This window comes from Oryctolagus cuniculus, chromosome 16, assembly GCF_964237555.1.
Source record: "Oryctolagus cuniculus chromosome 16, mOryCun1.1, whole genome shotgun sequence".
In the NCBI taxonomy this organism is placed as follows: Eukaryota; Metazoa; Chordata; class Mammalia; order Lagomorpha; family Leporidae; genus Oryctolagus; species Oryctolagus cuniculus.
This window is the reverse complement of record NC_091447.1, coordinates 66604083-66617859: the sequence shown is the minus strand read 5'-3', so window position 1 is coordinate 66617859 and position 13777 is coordinate 66604083. Positions and strand designations below refer to the sequence as shown.

At 65.4% G+C, this 13777-nt stretch overlaps 1 protein-coding gene across 13 annotated transcripts in view; it reads left to right on the top strand.

The window, feature by feature from the left end:
• SMARCA4 (SWI/SNF related BAF chromatin remodeling complex subunit ATPase 4) overlaps positions 1–13777 on the top strand; it is a 109959-nt gene that overhangs the window by 79940 nt on the left and 16242 nt on the right. For 9 of the 13 annotated variants that reach the window (XM_070059122.1, XM_070059119.1, XM_070059115.1 and 6 more), the window contains exons 19-28: positions 1930–2172; positions 3411–3524; positions 3980–4087; positions 4917–5003; positions 5721–5767; positions 7996–8162; positions 10523–10686; positions 12606–12833; positions 13100–13198; positions 13428–13505. In XM_070059122.1, coding sequence (XP_069915223.1) covers positions 1930–2172; positions 3411–3524; positions 3980–4087; positions 4917–5003; positions 5721–5767; positions 7996–8162; positions 10523–10686; positions 12606–12833; positions 13100–13198; positions 13428–13505 — 1335 coding nt within the window. The remainder of the gene's footprint in view (positions 1–1929; positions 2173–3410; positions 3525–3979; positions 4088–4916; positions 5004–5720; positions 5768–7995; positions 8163–10522; positions 10687–12605; positions 12834–13099; positions 13199–13427; positions 13506–13777) is intronic. The other 4 variants (XM_070059127.1, XM_070059126.1, XM_070059125.1 and 1 more) reach the window with 1 other exon arrangement.

The following is a 13777-nucleotide window of genomic DNA, read 5'->3' as shown; positions in this document are numbered from 1 at the left end:
GGGACTGGGGCCGTCTTCTGCTTCCCCAGGCGCATCGAGAGGGAGCTGGATCAGAGGTAGAGCAGCTGGGACTTGAACTGTCACCTACATGGGATGCCAGTGCTGCGGGCCGCCGCTTACCCCTCCGCGCCGTGTGTGTTTTGTATTTGCGGTGTGAGCTCCTCACGTGTCCCGGAGCTGAGCCCTTCTGGGAGGAGAACGGCTCTCGCGTGTCGTCTCCCGGAGTGTCGGCCGTCCGTGCACTCCCCGCTGTTTCTAGCTGGACGAGATCCACTTGTCAACCTCAGCTTTTGTCGCCTGTGCTTCTGGGGCCGTTTCCAGGGCAATCTTTGCCAGACCCGGGTCCTGAGGCTTTCCCCTGCTTGCTTCTAGGACTTCGGGAGTCTCGGGTCTCAGGTCGGAGTCTCTGATGCACTTCGAGTCGATGCTTGTCTGTAGGGAGGCGGTCGGGTTTGTTCTGCTGCGTGTGGATGCCCGGTTGTCCCGGCACCAGCGGTGGGAGAGGCCGGATGTTTCTGCCGTCTCCCTTATTGGGGCTTCTGGCCACATAGCCCTGCCACCACCGTGCCTGCCTGCGACGTCCCAGGGTGCCGGGCCAGAGCCAGCCTCGGCTCCCTCATTCCTGGTGGCCTCGGCCTTCCCTCCCCGAGGCCTGTACCTCCCCTGCCTCAGAGCAGAGGGTGGCATTCGGCGTCAGGGGTCGGCTGAGGGCTGGGGCCCTGAGCCGCTGGAGGGAGCGTTCTCCAGTGTCTGCTGGCAGAGAGAAATCTCACGGCCCTGTGCCTGCACAACGCTGCTTTTCCAGGAGCAAGTGTTTGGCCTGGTGGTCAAAGAGAACCAGCTTCATGCTAATGGGCACTGTGGGTGGCAGCCAGGGAGGCCCGAGTAGCAGGGTCCCTGCAGCCGCGTGGGAGACCTGGGTTGAGTTTCTGGATCCTGGCTGTGTCTTGGCACAGCCCCCACCGTTGCAGGCATCTGGGGAGTGAACCAGTGGAAGGAAAGTCTCTGTTTCTCTCTCTGTGCCTCTCAAATTAACAACCAAAGAACACCTCCCTTCCTGTTTGTGTAGAGGTTGAGGGCACGGCCAGTGCCTTTGTGTTGGGGAGGTCTGCGTGCGTCACTGCCCCTCAGCACGCAGCGGCGATGACGTCAGGGGCTGCCTGGGCGTCTTAGAGCTGACAGAGGACGAAACTGGTCCAGGGAGCTGGGTGGCCAGGGCGCGGGCTCTGCCCCAGCCTGATGTTGATTTGGTGCAAAGCCGTGCCTGACCCAAACCCCACAGCGAGACTCCCAGAACCCCAGGTTGTCTTGTGGCTCCGGTGAACACAGACACCCACCCCGCCCCATGAGAGGCGGCTGCTGCGCCCGCCTGCTGACGCAGGGGCTCAGCACGCACTGCGTGGCCCGCGGCGGCTGCGGCTCATGGGCACATTGCTCCTGCTGTGCCTGGAGCCTGCTGTTGGCTTCCCCATTAGGCTTCATGGTGTCCCTGTGCCGGTCATGTGGAGACTTAGACCGAGGCTCCCCTGTGGACTGGCACCCTGGGTGTCTGCTAAGTGCCCCCCAGCAGGCTCTCGCGGGCAGCCCCACCCCCCAGAGTTCACCCTGAAACCTGCCCGGGAGCGTGTCCACCGGCTTCAGACGTGCGGCCGCTCACTGCTCAGCAGTTGCCCCGTCGCTGCCCCCGCTGCTGCTGTGTGCCAGCACACTTGGTGTTTTGGGAAACTGGAGTGCTTCTCCATCTCGCTCTGTGCGCTGGGGCGCGTCCCCGGCCTGTCTGCCATCCGTGTGCTGTGTACAGGCCGGGGCGGCCGGGGCAGGGTGACGAGGCGCCTGCGCTCTCCCCGACGAGCCCTTGTCCCCAGGGCTGTCCTGGCCGATGCTGGCCCTGCGCCTGCCCCTCTCTGACCGCTGCTCTTGGGCCCGCAGATCCGCTGGAAGTACATGATCGTGGACGAAGGCCACCGCATGAAGAACCACCACTGCAAGCTGACGCAGGTGCTGAACACGCACTACGTGGCGCCGCGGCGGCTGCTGCTCACGGGCACGCCGCTGCAGAACAAGCTGCCCGAGCTCTGGGCGCTGCTCAACTTCCTGCTGCCCACCATCTTCAAGAGCTGCAGCACCTTCGAGCAGTGGTTCAACGCGCCCTTCGCCATGACGGGCGAGAAGGTGGGCGGGCGGGCTGCGGCCCCGCGGGTGCCGTGCGGGCAGGGGAGGCTCCGGCGTGCCGTGGGCCCACCCCGGGTCTCAGCTAAGGAGCCTCAGGATCGGCGTCTGTCGTAGAGTGCCCAGGTGGCCGTGGGGGTCCTGTCGGAGCAGCTGTTGGGCCGGGTCTCCTTGTTGATGACCCTCCCCGAGCCACCCAGCGCCGTGTCCGCAGCCCCTTGTGCCGTCAGGCCGTGGGCTGCCGTGCAGGTGTGGGCGGAGCTGCGGAGGGGGCTTTGTCCCCCTGTGAGCACTCCCCAGATGGACGCGGCACAGGGAAACCTTGAGGACACGGGTGCCACACTCCCGGCACCCGCGGCAGAGCCCCTCCCTCGGGGGTAGGGCAGTCAGGAGCCCTTGGTTCCCTACCCCAGGGTCCCAGTCTCCAGAGCCATGGGCCGAAGGGGCAGGCCGGGCCTGCTTTGGCTTCTTTTCCCCGACACCAGCACCCATAGCAGAGTGCCAGGTGCTCTGCTTCTGACCCCACTCCCTGCTAATGGGCCTGGGAGGCAGCAGGGGTGGCTCACTTATGAGACCCGGATGGAGTTCCTGGTGTCAGCCTAACCCAGCCTTAGCTGTTGTGGCCATAAGATTGATTGATTGATTTGAAAGGCAGAGTTTCAGAGAGACCATGATCTTCCATTCCCTGGCCCACTCCCCAAATGGCCGCCAGGAGCTCCATCCGGGTCTCCCATGCGGGTGCAGGGGCCCAAGCACTTGGGCCACCTTCTGCTGCTTTCCTAGGCCACGGCAGAGAGCTGGATCGGAAGTGGAGCAGCCGGGTGGCTGGCACAACAGGTGGCGCTACACCCCGGCACCGGCCCGAAATGTAACTTCAGAAAGTAGTCCCTGAGCCACGCGGCAGGGTTTCCTGTACTCAGTGGCGGCCAGGCCTGGTGCTGCAGGTGGGGGGCCTCCGCAGACAGTGCAGCCGCTTGCGCTCGGGGCCCTGCCGTGCCGGCGGCTTCAGCCGGGACATGTGCTGCAGGCGCGCCGCGCCCTTACATTCCGTGTCCGTGGAATTCCTCGGAGGACACCAGGCCCTTCAGGTGCTTGCTGTTTCCCGGAGCAAGGCCCTGGCAAGCCCCTGAGAGGTTAGGGCCGTGAGGGCACCAGGTCCCCGCCGCCCTGTCGCTGCTCCCTGCTGGGGCCCGTCTCCCCGCCGTGGCGGTGACGTTGGGTTCTGTGTCTCGGGGCTCCAGGTGGACCTGAACGAGGAGGAGACCATCCTCATCATCCGCCGCCTGCACAAGGTGCTGCGGCCCTTCCTGCTGCGGCGGCTCAAGAAGGAGGTGGAGGCCCAGCTGCCCGAGAAGGTAAGGACTGGAGCCGAGCTCCCCGCGGCCAGGTCCTGGCCAGGTGGCTCCAGCTGGGGGCGGGGTACCCCCGCTGGGCCTGTGAGGCCCCAGGCAGGTGTGTGTGGAGTGGCCCTCAGCCTCACTTGGAAGCAGGGCCAGAGGCCGTGGCTGCGGTGGCCTTGGGGTTAGATTCTGGCGTCCTGGTCCCCTCGGCGGCCGGTGGCTCGCAGGCCCCTAGCACAGTCAGCCTGTGGTCATCCTTGCCCGTTGTTTCCCTGGAAGGGGGCCCCGTGCTTTCTGGCCCAGCGTCCCCATGTATCTCTGCCTCTGAGCCTCTCCCGGGGCCCAAGTCTCCCCTTGTCCCTGGTGGTTCCCTCCTTGCCACCAGCCCCGTGTGCGCCAACCTGAGCCCGTCCCCTGGGGGGCTGGGCCCGGACTGCAGGCGCCCCCCTGAGCAGCACCTTTCCCTGCAGGTGGAGTACGTCATCAAGTGCGACATGTCTGCCCTGCAGCGGGTCCTCTACCGCCACATGCAGGCCAAGGGCGTGCTGCTGACCGACGGCTCCGAGAAGGACAAGAAGGTGGGCCCCAGGCCGCCCTCCCCTCCCGGTGCCCTCAGGGGTGGGTGCAGCCTGGCCCTGGGCCCCAGGGCACGCGGGTAGCCATGGTTACAGCAGCGCAATGCCCGTCTCAGGGGCTCTTCAGTCAGTGGTGTGGGGCCCTGTTGCAACCCAGCAGGGCTGGAATGTGCTAGAGAGCCCACCTTCCCAGCTAGGGAAGAGCTGCCCCAACATTCACAGCCCCGCCCCACCCTCGCTAATGACGGTAGGCTGCAGGGGGCGTGGCCTAGGTGGGCTGTCTTCTGGGCCTGCTTTTGGGGTTTCAGGCTCTGCTCGTCTCAGTTGCCCTCATCCAGACCGAAATTACCCTCCCAGGGGTTGCACTGTCCCCTCCGTTCTGTGCCCAGAGCCACAGCCTCGGCCCTGCCTCAGCACCCCCTCCCACAGAGGTTTCACGCAGGCCCTTATCCGGGCCACAGCAGCCGCAGGTGACCCAGTGTCCTGGGCTGCCCAGGGTCCCCCCACCGCCGTCCTCTCGGGCATCCGGCTCACCTGGCTGCAGTCCACCAGGGACTGGGGAGAGCCGGCGTCACAGAGTGTGTGACCCACCTCAGTGCCTCTCCAGTCGCACTGCTGTCCCCGGGCACCCCAGCCCCCACCACCCTGCAGGGGCCCTGGGGCTCTGTGTGCTCCCCAGACCTTCCTGGCTCTGACGGCTATGCCACAGCCGCCCCTCCCCGGGAGCTTCCCCACGGCCCTTCTCCCGCCCTGCACCTGCCCTGGCCGTGCTACCTCCACCCTCGTCTGCCCGGGGCAGGACCCCACTTGCGACCCTGTGCTCTGCCCCCAGGGCAAAGGCGGCACCAAGACCCTGATGAACACCATCATGCAGCTGAGGAAGATCTGCAACCACCCGTACATGTTCCAGCACATCGAGGTGAGCGCTTCCCGTGCGGCCCCGTGGGCGACCCCGTGGGCGAGCCCGGCAAGCGGCCCCGTGGGCGACCCCGTGGGCGAGCCCGGCAAGCGGCCCCGTGGGCGAGCCCAGCAAGCGGCCCCGTGGGTGAGCCCGGCAAGCGGCCCCGTGGGCGACCCCGTGGGCGAGCCCTGCAAGCAGCCCCGTGGGCGGCCCCGTGGGCGACCCCGTGGGTGAGCCCGGCAAGCGGCCCCGTGGGCGAGCCCGGCAAGCGGCCTGGCACCACGAGCGCGGGGAAGTGCACAGTGGAAGCTGAGCCCCCGGCCTGGCCCTGGCGGTCTGGCTTTGCCGTGTGGGGCGCTCAGAGCAGCCTCCCTCTGTAGTGAGGAGTGGGCGGCACAACCTGAGAGTGACTTGGTCTCTGAAAAGCAGGCACACGCCTCGCTTTCACGGCCACGCCTGGGGGTGTTCCAGACCCCCGCTGCCCGCCCTGGGGTTCTGTTTTGCCCACTGTGGAGGTTGTGGGCGCGCCCTGTCCCGTGTGCTCCCCTGGGTGCCGAGGGTGAGCGTGTGACTTCCTCTCCTTCATGGAGGGGCGTGAGGAAGGGTGTTGAGGGCCGGAGCGGCTGTGCGTGGCATCGGCGCCACGCGGCGGAGCCGAGAGGGCGGGTGAGGGCACTGGGTTCTGGCTCCAGGGCTGGGCCCTGCCGGCACTGACCGTCTCTCCTCGTGTTGCAGGAATCCTTTTCTGAGCACTTGGGGTTTACCGGCGGCATCGTCCAAGGGTGAGAGGCGTCCCCCGCTGGGCGGCGTGGGCAGGTGTCCCCGGGGTGGGGCTTCCCTCCAGCTGCTGTGGCTCCACGGCTGTTGCCTGTGCCTGACTTCAGTTAAAGAACCCATGGAAGGGAATGAGACCCTCTGCCTGCCCCCGGAGGCGGGTCCCTGCCTCTGCCCCTCCCAGCCCCGTGACCCTGGGCAGCCAGCTCCACTGCTCCGCCCCTCCCAGCCCTGTGACCCTGGGCAGCCAGCTCCACCGCTCTGCCCCTCCCAGCCCCGTGACCCTGGGCAGCCCTCTCCACTGCTCTGAGCCTGGGTGCTGGCGCTGGCACAGGCACCCATTCACCCATGGCAGGGTTTTTCTCAGCGTCTTGGGTGGTGTGCGGCCCAGCCTTCTGTCAGCCCTGGGGATGGGATGTGGCTCGTGTCTCTGCAAGTTCACCAATGTAGACAGCTTTGCTGAAAACAGCCTTCTTTAAGATAATTTTTTAAAAGATGTATTTATTGGCTGGCGCCACGGCTCACTAGGCTAATCCTCCGCCTGCGGCGCCGGCACCCCGGGTTCTAGTCCTGGATTCTGTCCCGGTTGCTCCTCTTCCAGGCCAGCTCTCTGCTGTGGCCCACTGTGGGAGTGCAGTGGAGGATGGCCCAAGTGCTTGGACCCTGCACCCCATGGGAGACCAGGAGGAAGCACCTGGTTCCTGGCTTCGGATCAGCGCAGTGTGTGCCAGCCGTAGCGGCCATTTGGGGGGTGAACCAATGGAAGGAAGACCTTTCTTTCTCTCTCTCTCTCTCTCTCTCTCTCCATCTAACTCTGTCCCCCCCCCCCCCCAAAAAAAAAAGATGTGTTTCTTTGAATGGCAGAGTTAAACAGAGAGAGAAATGTCTTCCACCCACTGGTTTCCTCCTCAAATATCCACAAAGGACAGGGCAGAGCCAGGCTGAAGCCAGGAGCCAGGAGCTCCACCCAGGTCTCCCACGCGGGGGCAGGGGCCCGGGCGCTTGAGCCACCTTCCCTGCTTTCCCAGGCCACAGCAGGGAGCTGGACCAGTCCCCAACAGGGATGCCAGCCTGGCAGGTGGTGGCTTAACCCTCTGTGCCACAACACTGGCCTCAAAACATTTTATTTAAATTTTTTTTTTTTTTTTTTGGACAGGCAGAGTGGACAGTGAGAGAGACAGAGAGAAAGGTCTTCCTTTGCCGTTGGTTCACCCTCCAATGGCCGCCGCGGCCAGCGCGTTGCGGGCGGCGCACCGCGCTGATCCTATGGCAGGAGCCAGGTGCTTTTCCTGGTCTCCCATGGGGTGCAGGGCCCAAGCACTTGGGCCATCCTCCACTGCACTCCCTGGCCACAGCAGAGAGCTGGCCTGGAAGAGGGGCAACCGGGACAGAATCCGGCGCCCCGACCGGGACTAGAACCTGGTGTGCCGGCGCCGCTAGGCGGAGGATTAGCCTAGTGAGCTGCGGCGCCGGCCATTTTATTTAAATTTATTTTTAAAGCCAGAGAGCCAGATTTCCCATCTGTTGGTTTATTTTCCAAGCACGCACAACACCTGGGGCTTGGCCAGGTAAAGACCGGAAACTCCATCCTGGTCTTTGTGGGCGGCAGGGACCCGGCCTCTTGAGCCATCGCTGCTGCCTCCCAGGGTGGGGTGCGTGGGGAGCTGGGATCGGGAGTAGGGCCTGGGCTTGGACTCAGGCACTCCCATGTGGGTGTGGCTCCAGATACCTGCCCCTCGAAACGTCCTACCTAAAGCCATCGTCACCTCACACGGGGCAGGGCTGTCCCTGGATGTGTTCCCCGCACCACAGGGCATCACAAGACCCCACTTCCCACTCGGTCCTGGCCCCTCTGCCCGCCTCAGCTTCCGGATCTGTGAGCCAGGGCTGCTGGGCCGCAGTGACTGAGAGGGGCCGGGGGCCCCGGGCCCCCAGGCTGGCAAGTTGTGGCACGCACCAGGTGTGCACCTTCGCGCCTGGGCTGCTCCGAGGACAAGGCAGACTGGGCCCGCCTTCCCGGGGTGTAGACAGCTGCTGTCCCGCCTTGCTTCCCCTGGTGTCCCTAGAGGTGTCAGGGCGGGTGCCACGTGTGTGGTCGCCCTGGCGGTGTGCCCTCGGCCCCTGGTGGCCTGACCTTGTTTACTTGGGCCGAGGAAGCTGCCCTGTGCCCTTTGGGCAGACAGGCTGCTGGGCGCTGGGGCCGTCGGTCGCTCACCGTGTCTTCCCCGCGTGCCAGGCTGGACCTGTACCGCGCCTCGGGGAAGTTCGAGCTGCTGGACAGGATCCTCCCGAAGCTGCGCGCCACCAGCCATAAGGTGCTGCTCTTCTGCCAGATGACGTCCCTCATGACCATCATGGAGGACTACTTCGCCTACCGCGGCTTCAAGTACCTCAGGCTCGACGGTGCGGCCCGGGGCTGGGCGGGGCCGAGCGCAGCGGCAGGCAGGCCTGCAGGCCAGGCGCCATGGGCCCAGATGCATGGGTACACTCAGGACGGAGACCCCGGGGTGGGGTGCACTTGCTCCGGCACAGCTGTGCCCAGGGGTGCAGGTCACGTGGGAGGGGCTTCCCACACACACACACACACGCCCTTTTTTATTTGAGAGGCAGACACAGCCTAGGAGCTGTCATCGCTGGTTCGCTCTCCAGATGCCCATCACAGCTGAGTCTGGGCCAGGCCAAAGCTGGGAACTGAGTCCAGCTCTCCCCCGTTGTGTGTTAGTGGGAAGCGGCCCAGGAGCCGAGCTGGGACTTGAACTCTGGCACTGTGGTGTGCGAGGCAGGTGTCCCAAGTGCAGCTCGACCTGCAGCAGGCGCCCACAATCCTCCATCGTGGCCTGACCCTGCAGCTGCCTTCCCAGCCCCCCGCACCTGCTCAGGGAGCGCAGCAGAGGCCGCCCTGCCCTCTTTCCTGCTGTGGTCTGGGGCTCTGAGCCGTGTGCCCACCTCTGTGGTCTTTACAGCAGCCGGGGGGGCCGTGGCCCTGCCTCAGGCCAGCCCGGGAGCTGGAGTCAGCCCTGCACTTGCTGTCGCCTAGCCCCATGTGCCGTGTCCCTTCACAGGACAAATCAGTGCGTGTTTCTGGCCCTATGGCCTGAGCACACGGGACTTTGGGTAGGAGGCCTGGTGAGGGGCCCAGTGGGCACCTGGGCCATGTGGTCAGCACCACGCCGGTCAGGAAGGCTATGGAGTGCATTCCCCACCCTGTGTCAGCCAGAGGGGTTAAGTGAGGTGACCCAGAGACGGAGCTTGGGACCTGCGGGGACCAGCAAGGCCGAGGAAGCCCAGACCTCCCGGCTCCCTCTGCTCGCTGTGCTGTGTCTTGTGTGGGCAGTGGCGTTATTTCATGGGCTGGGCTGGCCAGGCCGCCCACCTCCGCAGGCGCCCACCAAGAGTGTGCCCCGTGTGTGCGCCCAGCTCTCAGCCCTTCCTGGGACTCGCTGCAGGGCCACCTGCACAGAGCACGTGTCTGTCCTCCTGGGGCTCCTGCTCCTTAAGCTGAAACCACACCCCCTCAGCCAAGGCACCCCTCCTGGCCCAGTGTTCTCCCCGCGCGCTCCGGGAGGCTGAGGGCTCAGCCTGCACCTGGAGTGCCTGGGGGTCGTGGCCACAGGCACTGAAGGTCTGTTCAAAGAGCCAGGGAGGTGGGGGGAGCTCGGTGATTGTGGGGCGAGTGGGAGGGGCTGGGGAGGGGTGGGCCTGCAGGCCAGGATGGCATTGCTCTTCCTCTCAGCATTGCAGCCCCTCCCGTAGGGGCCCTCACTGGCTCCTCTGCCTGCGCTGCCCTCCTCGCCCTGGGACGAGAGTCCCCTGTAAGGCTCCTGGGATCCTGGCTCTGCGGCCTGTGAGATCGTTCGGTCTGGCCCTGCCAGGGCCACCGCAGGCAGGACTTGAAATTCAGCACATTCACGCAGGCTGACTTTCCAGCTGCTCATTTTGTGTGGCCCGCGAGTGATGTGTGTGCAAATGGCCCTCGCACTGAAATGGCTCCCCAGTCCTGCTCAAAAGGCTTCTCTCCGTGATGTGGTGGAATCTGCCAGCCCCTGGCCTGCAGTGCAGTCCTCTGTCACTGTCTGCCCGCCCCAGGGGCCCTCCTGTGTCTTGGGGGACAGTGGTGTTGGCACCTAAGCTGGTGCCACAGGAGGTATCAGGCCGATGGCGGCCGTGGCCTGTGCTGCAGCCCTTCCTTTAGTTCTCTGTGTTACATGGTGTCAGCCAGGGCCTGGGGGAAGGAGGTGGGCACCCGCTGGTGGCCACATGGAGAGGGCGTAGCTGGGGCTGTGTGTCTCTCCTGCCCTGGGGGAAGGAGGTGGGCACCCACTGGTGGCCCACAGAGAGGGCGTAGCCGGGGCTGTGTCTCTCTCCTGCCCTGGGGGAAGGAGGTGGGCACCCACTGGTGGCCCACAGGGCGTAGCCGGGGCTGTGTGTCTCTCCTGCCCTGGGGGAAGGAGGTGGGCACCTGCTGGTGGCCCACACAGAGAGGGCGTAGCCGGGGCTGTGTGTCTCTCCTGCCCTGGGGGAAGGAGGGGGGCACCCACTGGTGGCCCACAGAAAGGGCATAGCCGGGGCTGTGTGTCTCTCCCTGCCCTGGGGTAAGGAGGTGGGCACCCGCTGGTGGCCACACGGAGAGGGCGTCGCCAGGGCTGTGTGTCTCTCCTGCCCTGGGGGAAGGAGGTGGGCACTCGCTGGTGGCCCACACAGAGCGGGTGTAGCCGGGGCTGTGTGTCTCTCCTGCCTGCTGAGCTGTGGTCCTGTGCCGGCAGGAACCACCAAGGCGGAGGACCGGGGCATGCTGCTGAAGACCTTCAATGAGCCCGGCTCCGAGTACTTCATCTTCCTGCTCAGCACCCGCGCCGGGGGCCTGGGGCTCAACCTGCAGTCGGCGGACACTGTGATCATCTTCGACAGCGACTGGAACCCCCACCAGGTGCGGGCGCGGGGCCGGGGGCAGGGAACAGCGTCCACGTCCACGTCGCCACCTGTGGGCTGCCCTGGCGCCCAGGGTGTCCTCTGTGAGAGCCGCCGCACACTTCCTGAAGGCGGCCGCTATCCTCTAGAGCCCCCTTTTGCCTCGAAGAGGCAAGTGGTGTGTGCCCTTGTAATCCTAAAAATGTCTGGGGCTGCGTCACTGAGACAGAAGTGGGCTCGCTCTGAGAGTGCACCCGCGAGCTGTGCTCCCCGCCTGCTCGTCTCCTTCACCATGTCCCTGGCCTTGGGTCCGCAGAGCCAGCACCGCCTGTTTATAAGGAGGGGCCGTCTTGCCCCGGATTCCACTGTAACACGTTTTACTCAACATGGGAGCGCGAGGGGAAGGGCACTGCTGGCCTTGCTCAGCCGTCCTGCACTCTCTGAGCCTCTGCCCGTGCCTGACTGCACGCGCAGAGGTGCCGCCCGCCACCCCGGCGCCTCGCGTCCTGGCCCCTGGCAGCCCCTGATGGAGCACACAGGGCTCTCCCAGCCGGTCAGTGCCGGCTCCCCTCACGCCCATTGCCTGGCTGTCCCCAGCCGGTCAGTGCCGGCTCCGCTCACGCCCATTGATGGCTGTCCCCAGCCGGTCAGTGCCGGCTCCGCTCACGCCCGTTGATGGCTGTCCCCAGCTGGTCAGTGCCGGCTCCGCTCACGCCAATTGCCTGGCTCTGGTTCTCTTTCTCGGCGTGACCACCAGGCCTGGCTCCCTCGCTGGAGCCCAGCGCACTCAGTGCCCAGGCCCAGGGAGGGCGTTGCTGTGCCTGCGGCATCGTCTACACATCCTGGTTGTTTGTGCCACGCCCACTGACAGGCGAGAGTGTGCACTTCCCACCCGTCGCCTGGCAGCCCCGGCCTCATGGTCAGATGGATGCCTGCGAGCAGGGGACTGGGCTGTGCCTCCCTGCCGCAGGCGTGGACCCTGTGGAGCCTGCCACCACTGTCGGGCACAGAGGCCCCCGCAGGCCAGGGTCATGGCCGTCCCCACCAGCTGCTGCCCCGGTCCATAGCCTGGCCCAGAGGCGGGACTGTGAGAGAGCCTGCTCACTGAACTTCAGATAGTGATGGACGTGTCTCCGTCACGGCTGCCCCTCCACGGGGGCTGGCCCACCAACCACTGTGCTGGGCAGAAACCCCTTCACTCGGGTCACCGGCACAGTGTCTGCCTGAGGGGCCTCCATCTGCACTGTGTTCTGAGTCTCAGAAAGCTTGGGCGGGGCTGGCGCCACGGCTCACCTGGTTAATCCTCCACCTGTGGCGCCAGCATCCCAAATGGGCTCTGGTTCTAGTCCCAGTCCCCCTCTTCCAGTCCAGCTCTCTGCTGTGGCCACTGCTGTGTGCAGTGGAGAATGGCCCAAGTGCTTGGACCCTGCACCCGCATGGGAGACCAGGAGAAGCACCTGGCTCCCGGCTTGGTGCAGCGCTGGCCATGGTGGCCATTTAGGGGGTGAACCAGCAGAAGGAAGACCTTTCTCTGTCTCTCTCTCACTGTCTATAACTCTGCCTGTCCAAAAAAAGAAAGCCTGGGCTCGGAGCCGGCTTGCACAGTAAGGAGGCGGCAGGGCCCACACCAAGCCAGGCCCCACTAGGGTGCTGTGTGGCACTGCCCTGTCCTGGTGCGTGGCCACGCTGAGGACTTGTGTGCCTGAGGACACAACTCGGTGTGTCCCCTGGAATGGCACCAGCCGGGAAGGGTGAACGTGACAGTTGTGGAAGAACTCGGGCCTCTCGCCCCCCAGGACGGCGGGCAGGCTGCCTTCCATTGTGAGCCCCCAGCTCACGCAGCCGCTGCTCAGGGGTGGGGCTTGGGCCAGGCGGGGGCAGCCCCCGGAACGCGAAGGCCCCGCTGTGCATCCGACTGATGGGCGCCCGCTCCCGCAGGACCTGCAAGCGCAGGACCGGGCGCACCGCATCGGGCAGCAGAACGAGGTGCGCGTGCTGCGCCTCTGCACGGTGAACAGCGTGGAGGAGAAGATCCTGGCCGCGGCCAAGTACAAGCTCAACGTGGACCAGAAGGTGATCCAGGCCGGCATGTTTGACCAGAAGTCCTCGAGCCACGAGCGCCGCGCCTTCCTGCAGGCCATCCTGGAGCACGAGGAGCAGGACGAGGTGAGCCCCACGCCCCCCTCCCCGCGTGAGTGTGGACGCGTGAGCGGCTCGCAGTTTCGTTTTTCCACCTTTTTTGCATTTTTTATTTTTTTTTTATTTTTTTATTTTTTTATTTTTTTGCATCCCTTTGGAGTAAAGGGAGTGTGGGCTGAACGGAAAGAGGATGAGTACTTGCTTTTTCTTTGAAGTGGTTTTTTTTTCTGAACTGCTGGTGACAGACGCCGGACTGGCAGCCCTGGAGACTGAAGTCCTCTATTTATCCACAGAGCAGACACTGCAGCACGGGCAGCGGCAGTGCCAGCTTCGCCCACACTGCCCCTCCGCCAGCGGGCGTCAACCCCGACTTGGAGGAGCCACCTCTAAAGGTGAGAGGGGTAGTTCAGTCTCCACGCCCATTCAATCCTCGGCTCGCCGGCGGAGAGGCCAGCAAGGGCCCTGACCCCACGGAGCGTGCGTGTGCGTGTGCGTGTGTGCCTCTCGCTGCCGCGTGGGTCCCCATCCACCGCAGCCACTCTAGGACCTCCAGCTCGTCGCCCACGGATGCCGCCCAGCCCGGCCCCTCCACACCCAGACTAAAGGTTTGCCGTCTTGTAGGAAGAAGACGAGGTGCCCGACGACGAGACAGTCAACCAGATGATCGCCCGGCACGAGGAGGAGTTCGACCTGTTCATGGTGAGTGCCCCGCGGGGCTGGTGACAGGCGCAGCCTGCAGGCCTAGTGACGGGGCCTCTGGCGGGGTGGCCCACGCGTTGGTGCCTGGACTCGTAGGCCACAGGGACAGGGAGGCACATGCTCTCCTGTGTTCATGGAGCCCCTTGGCTCCACCAAGTGCCCATCCCCCAGAGCCCACCCGCTGGCAGCACCCAGGGCCTCTGCTCTAGGTTAGCACCGCCCGCGGTCCAGGGCTGCAGGACCTGGGCTCAGAACCACCCCGGCCCTGGCGA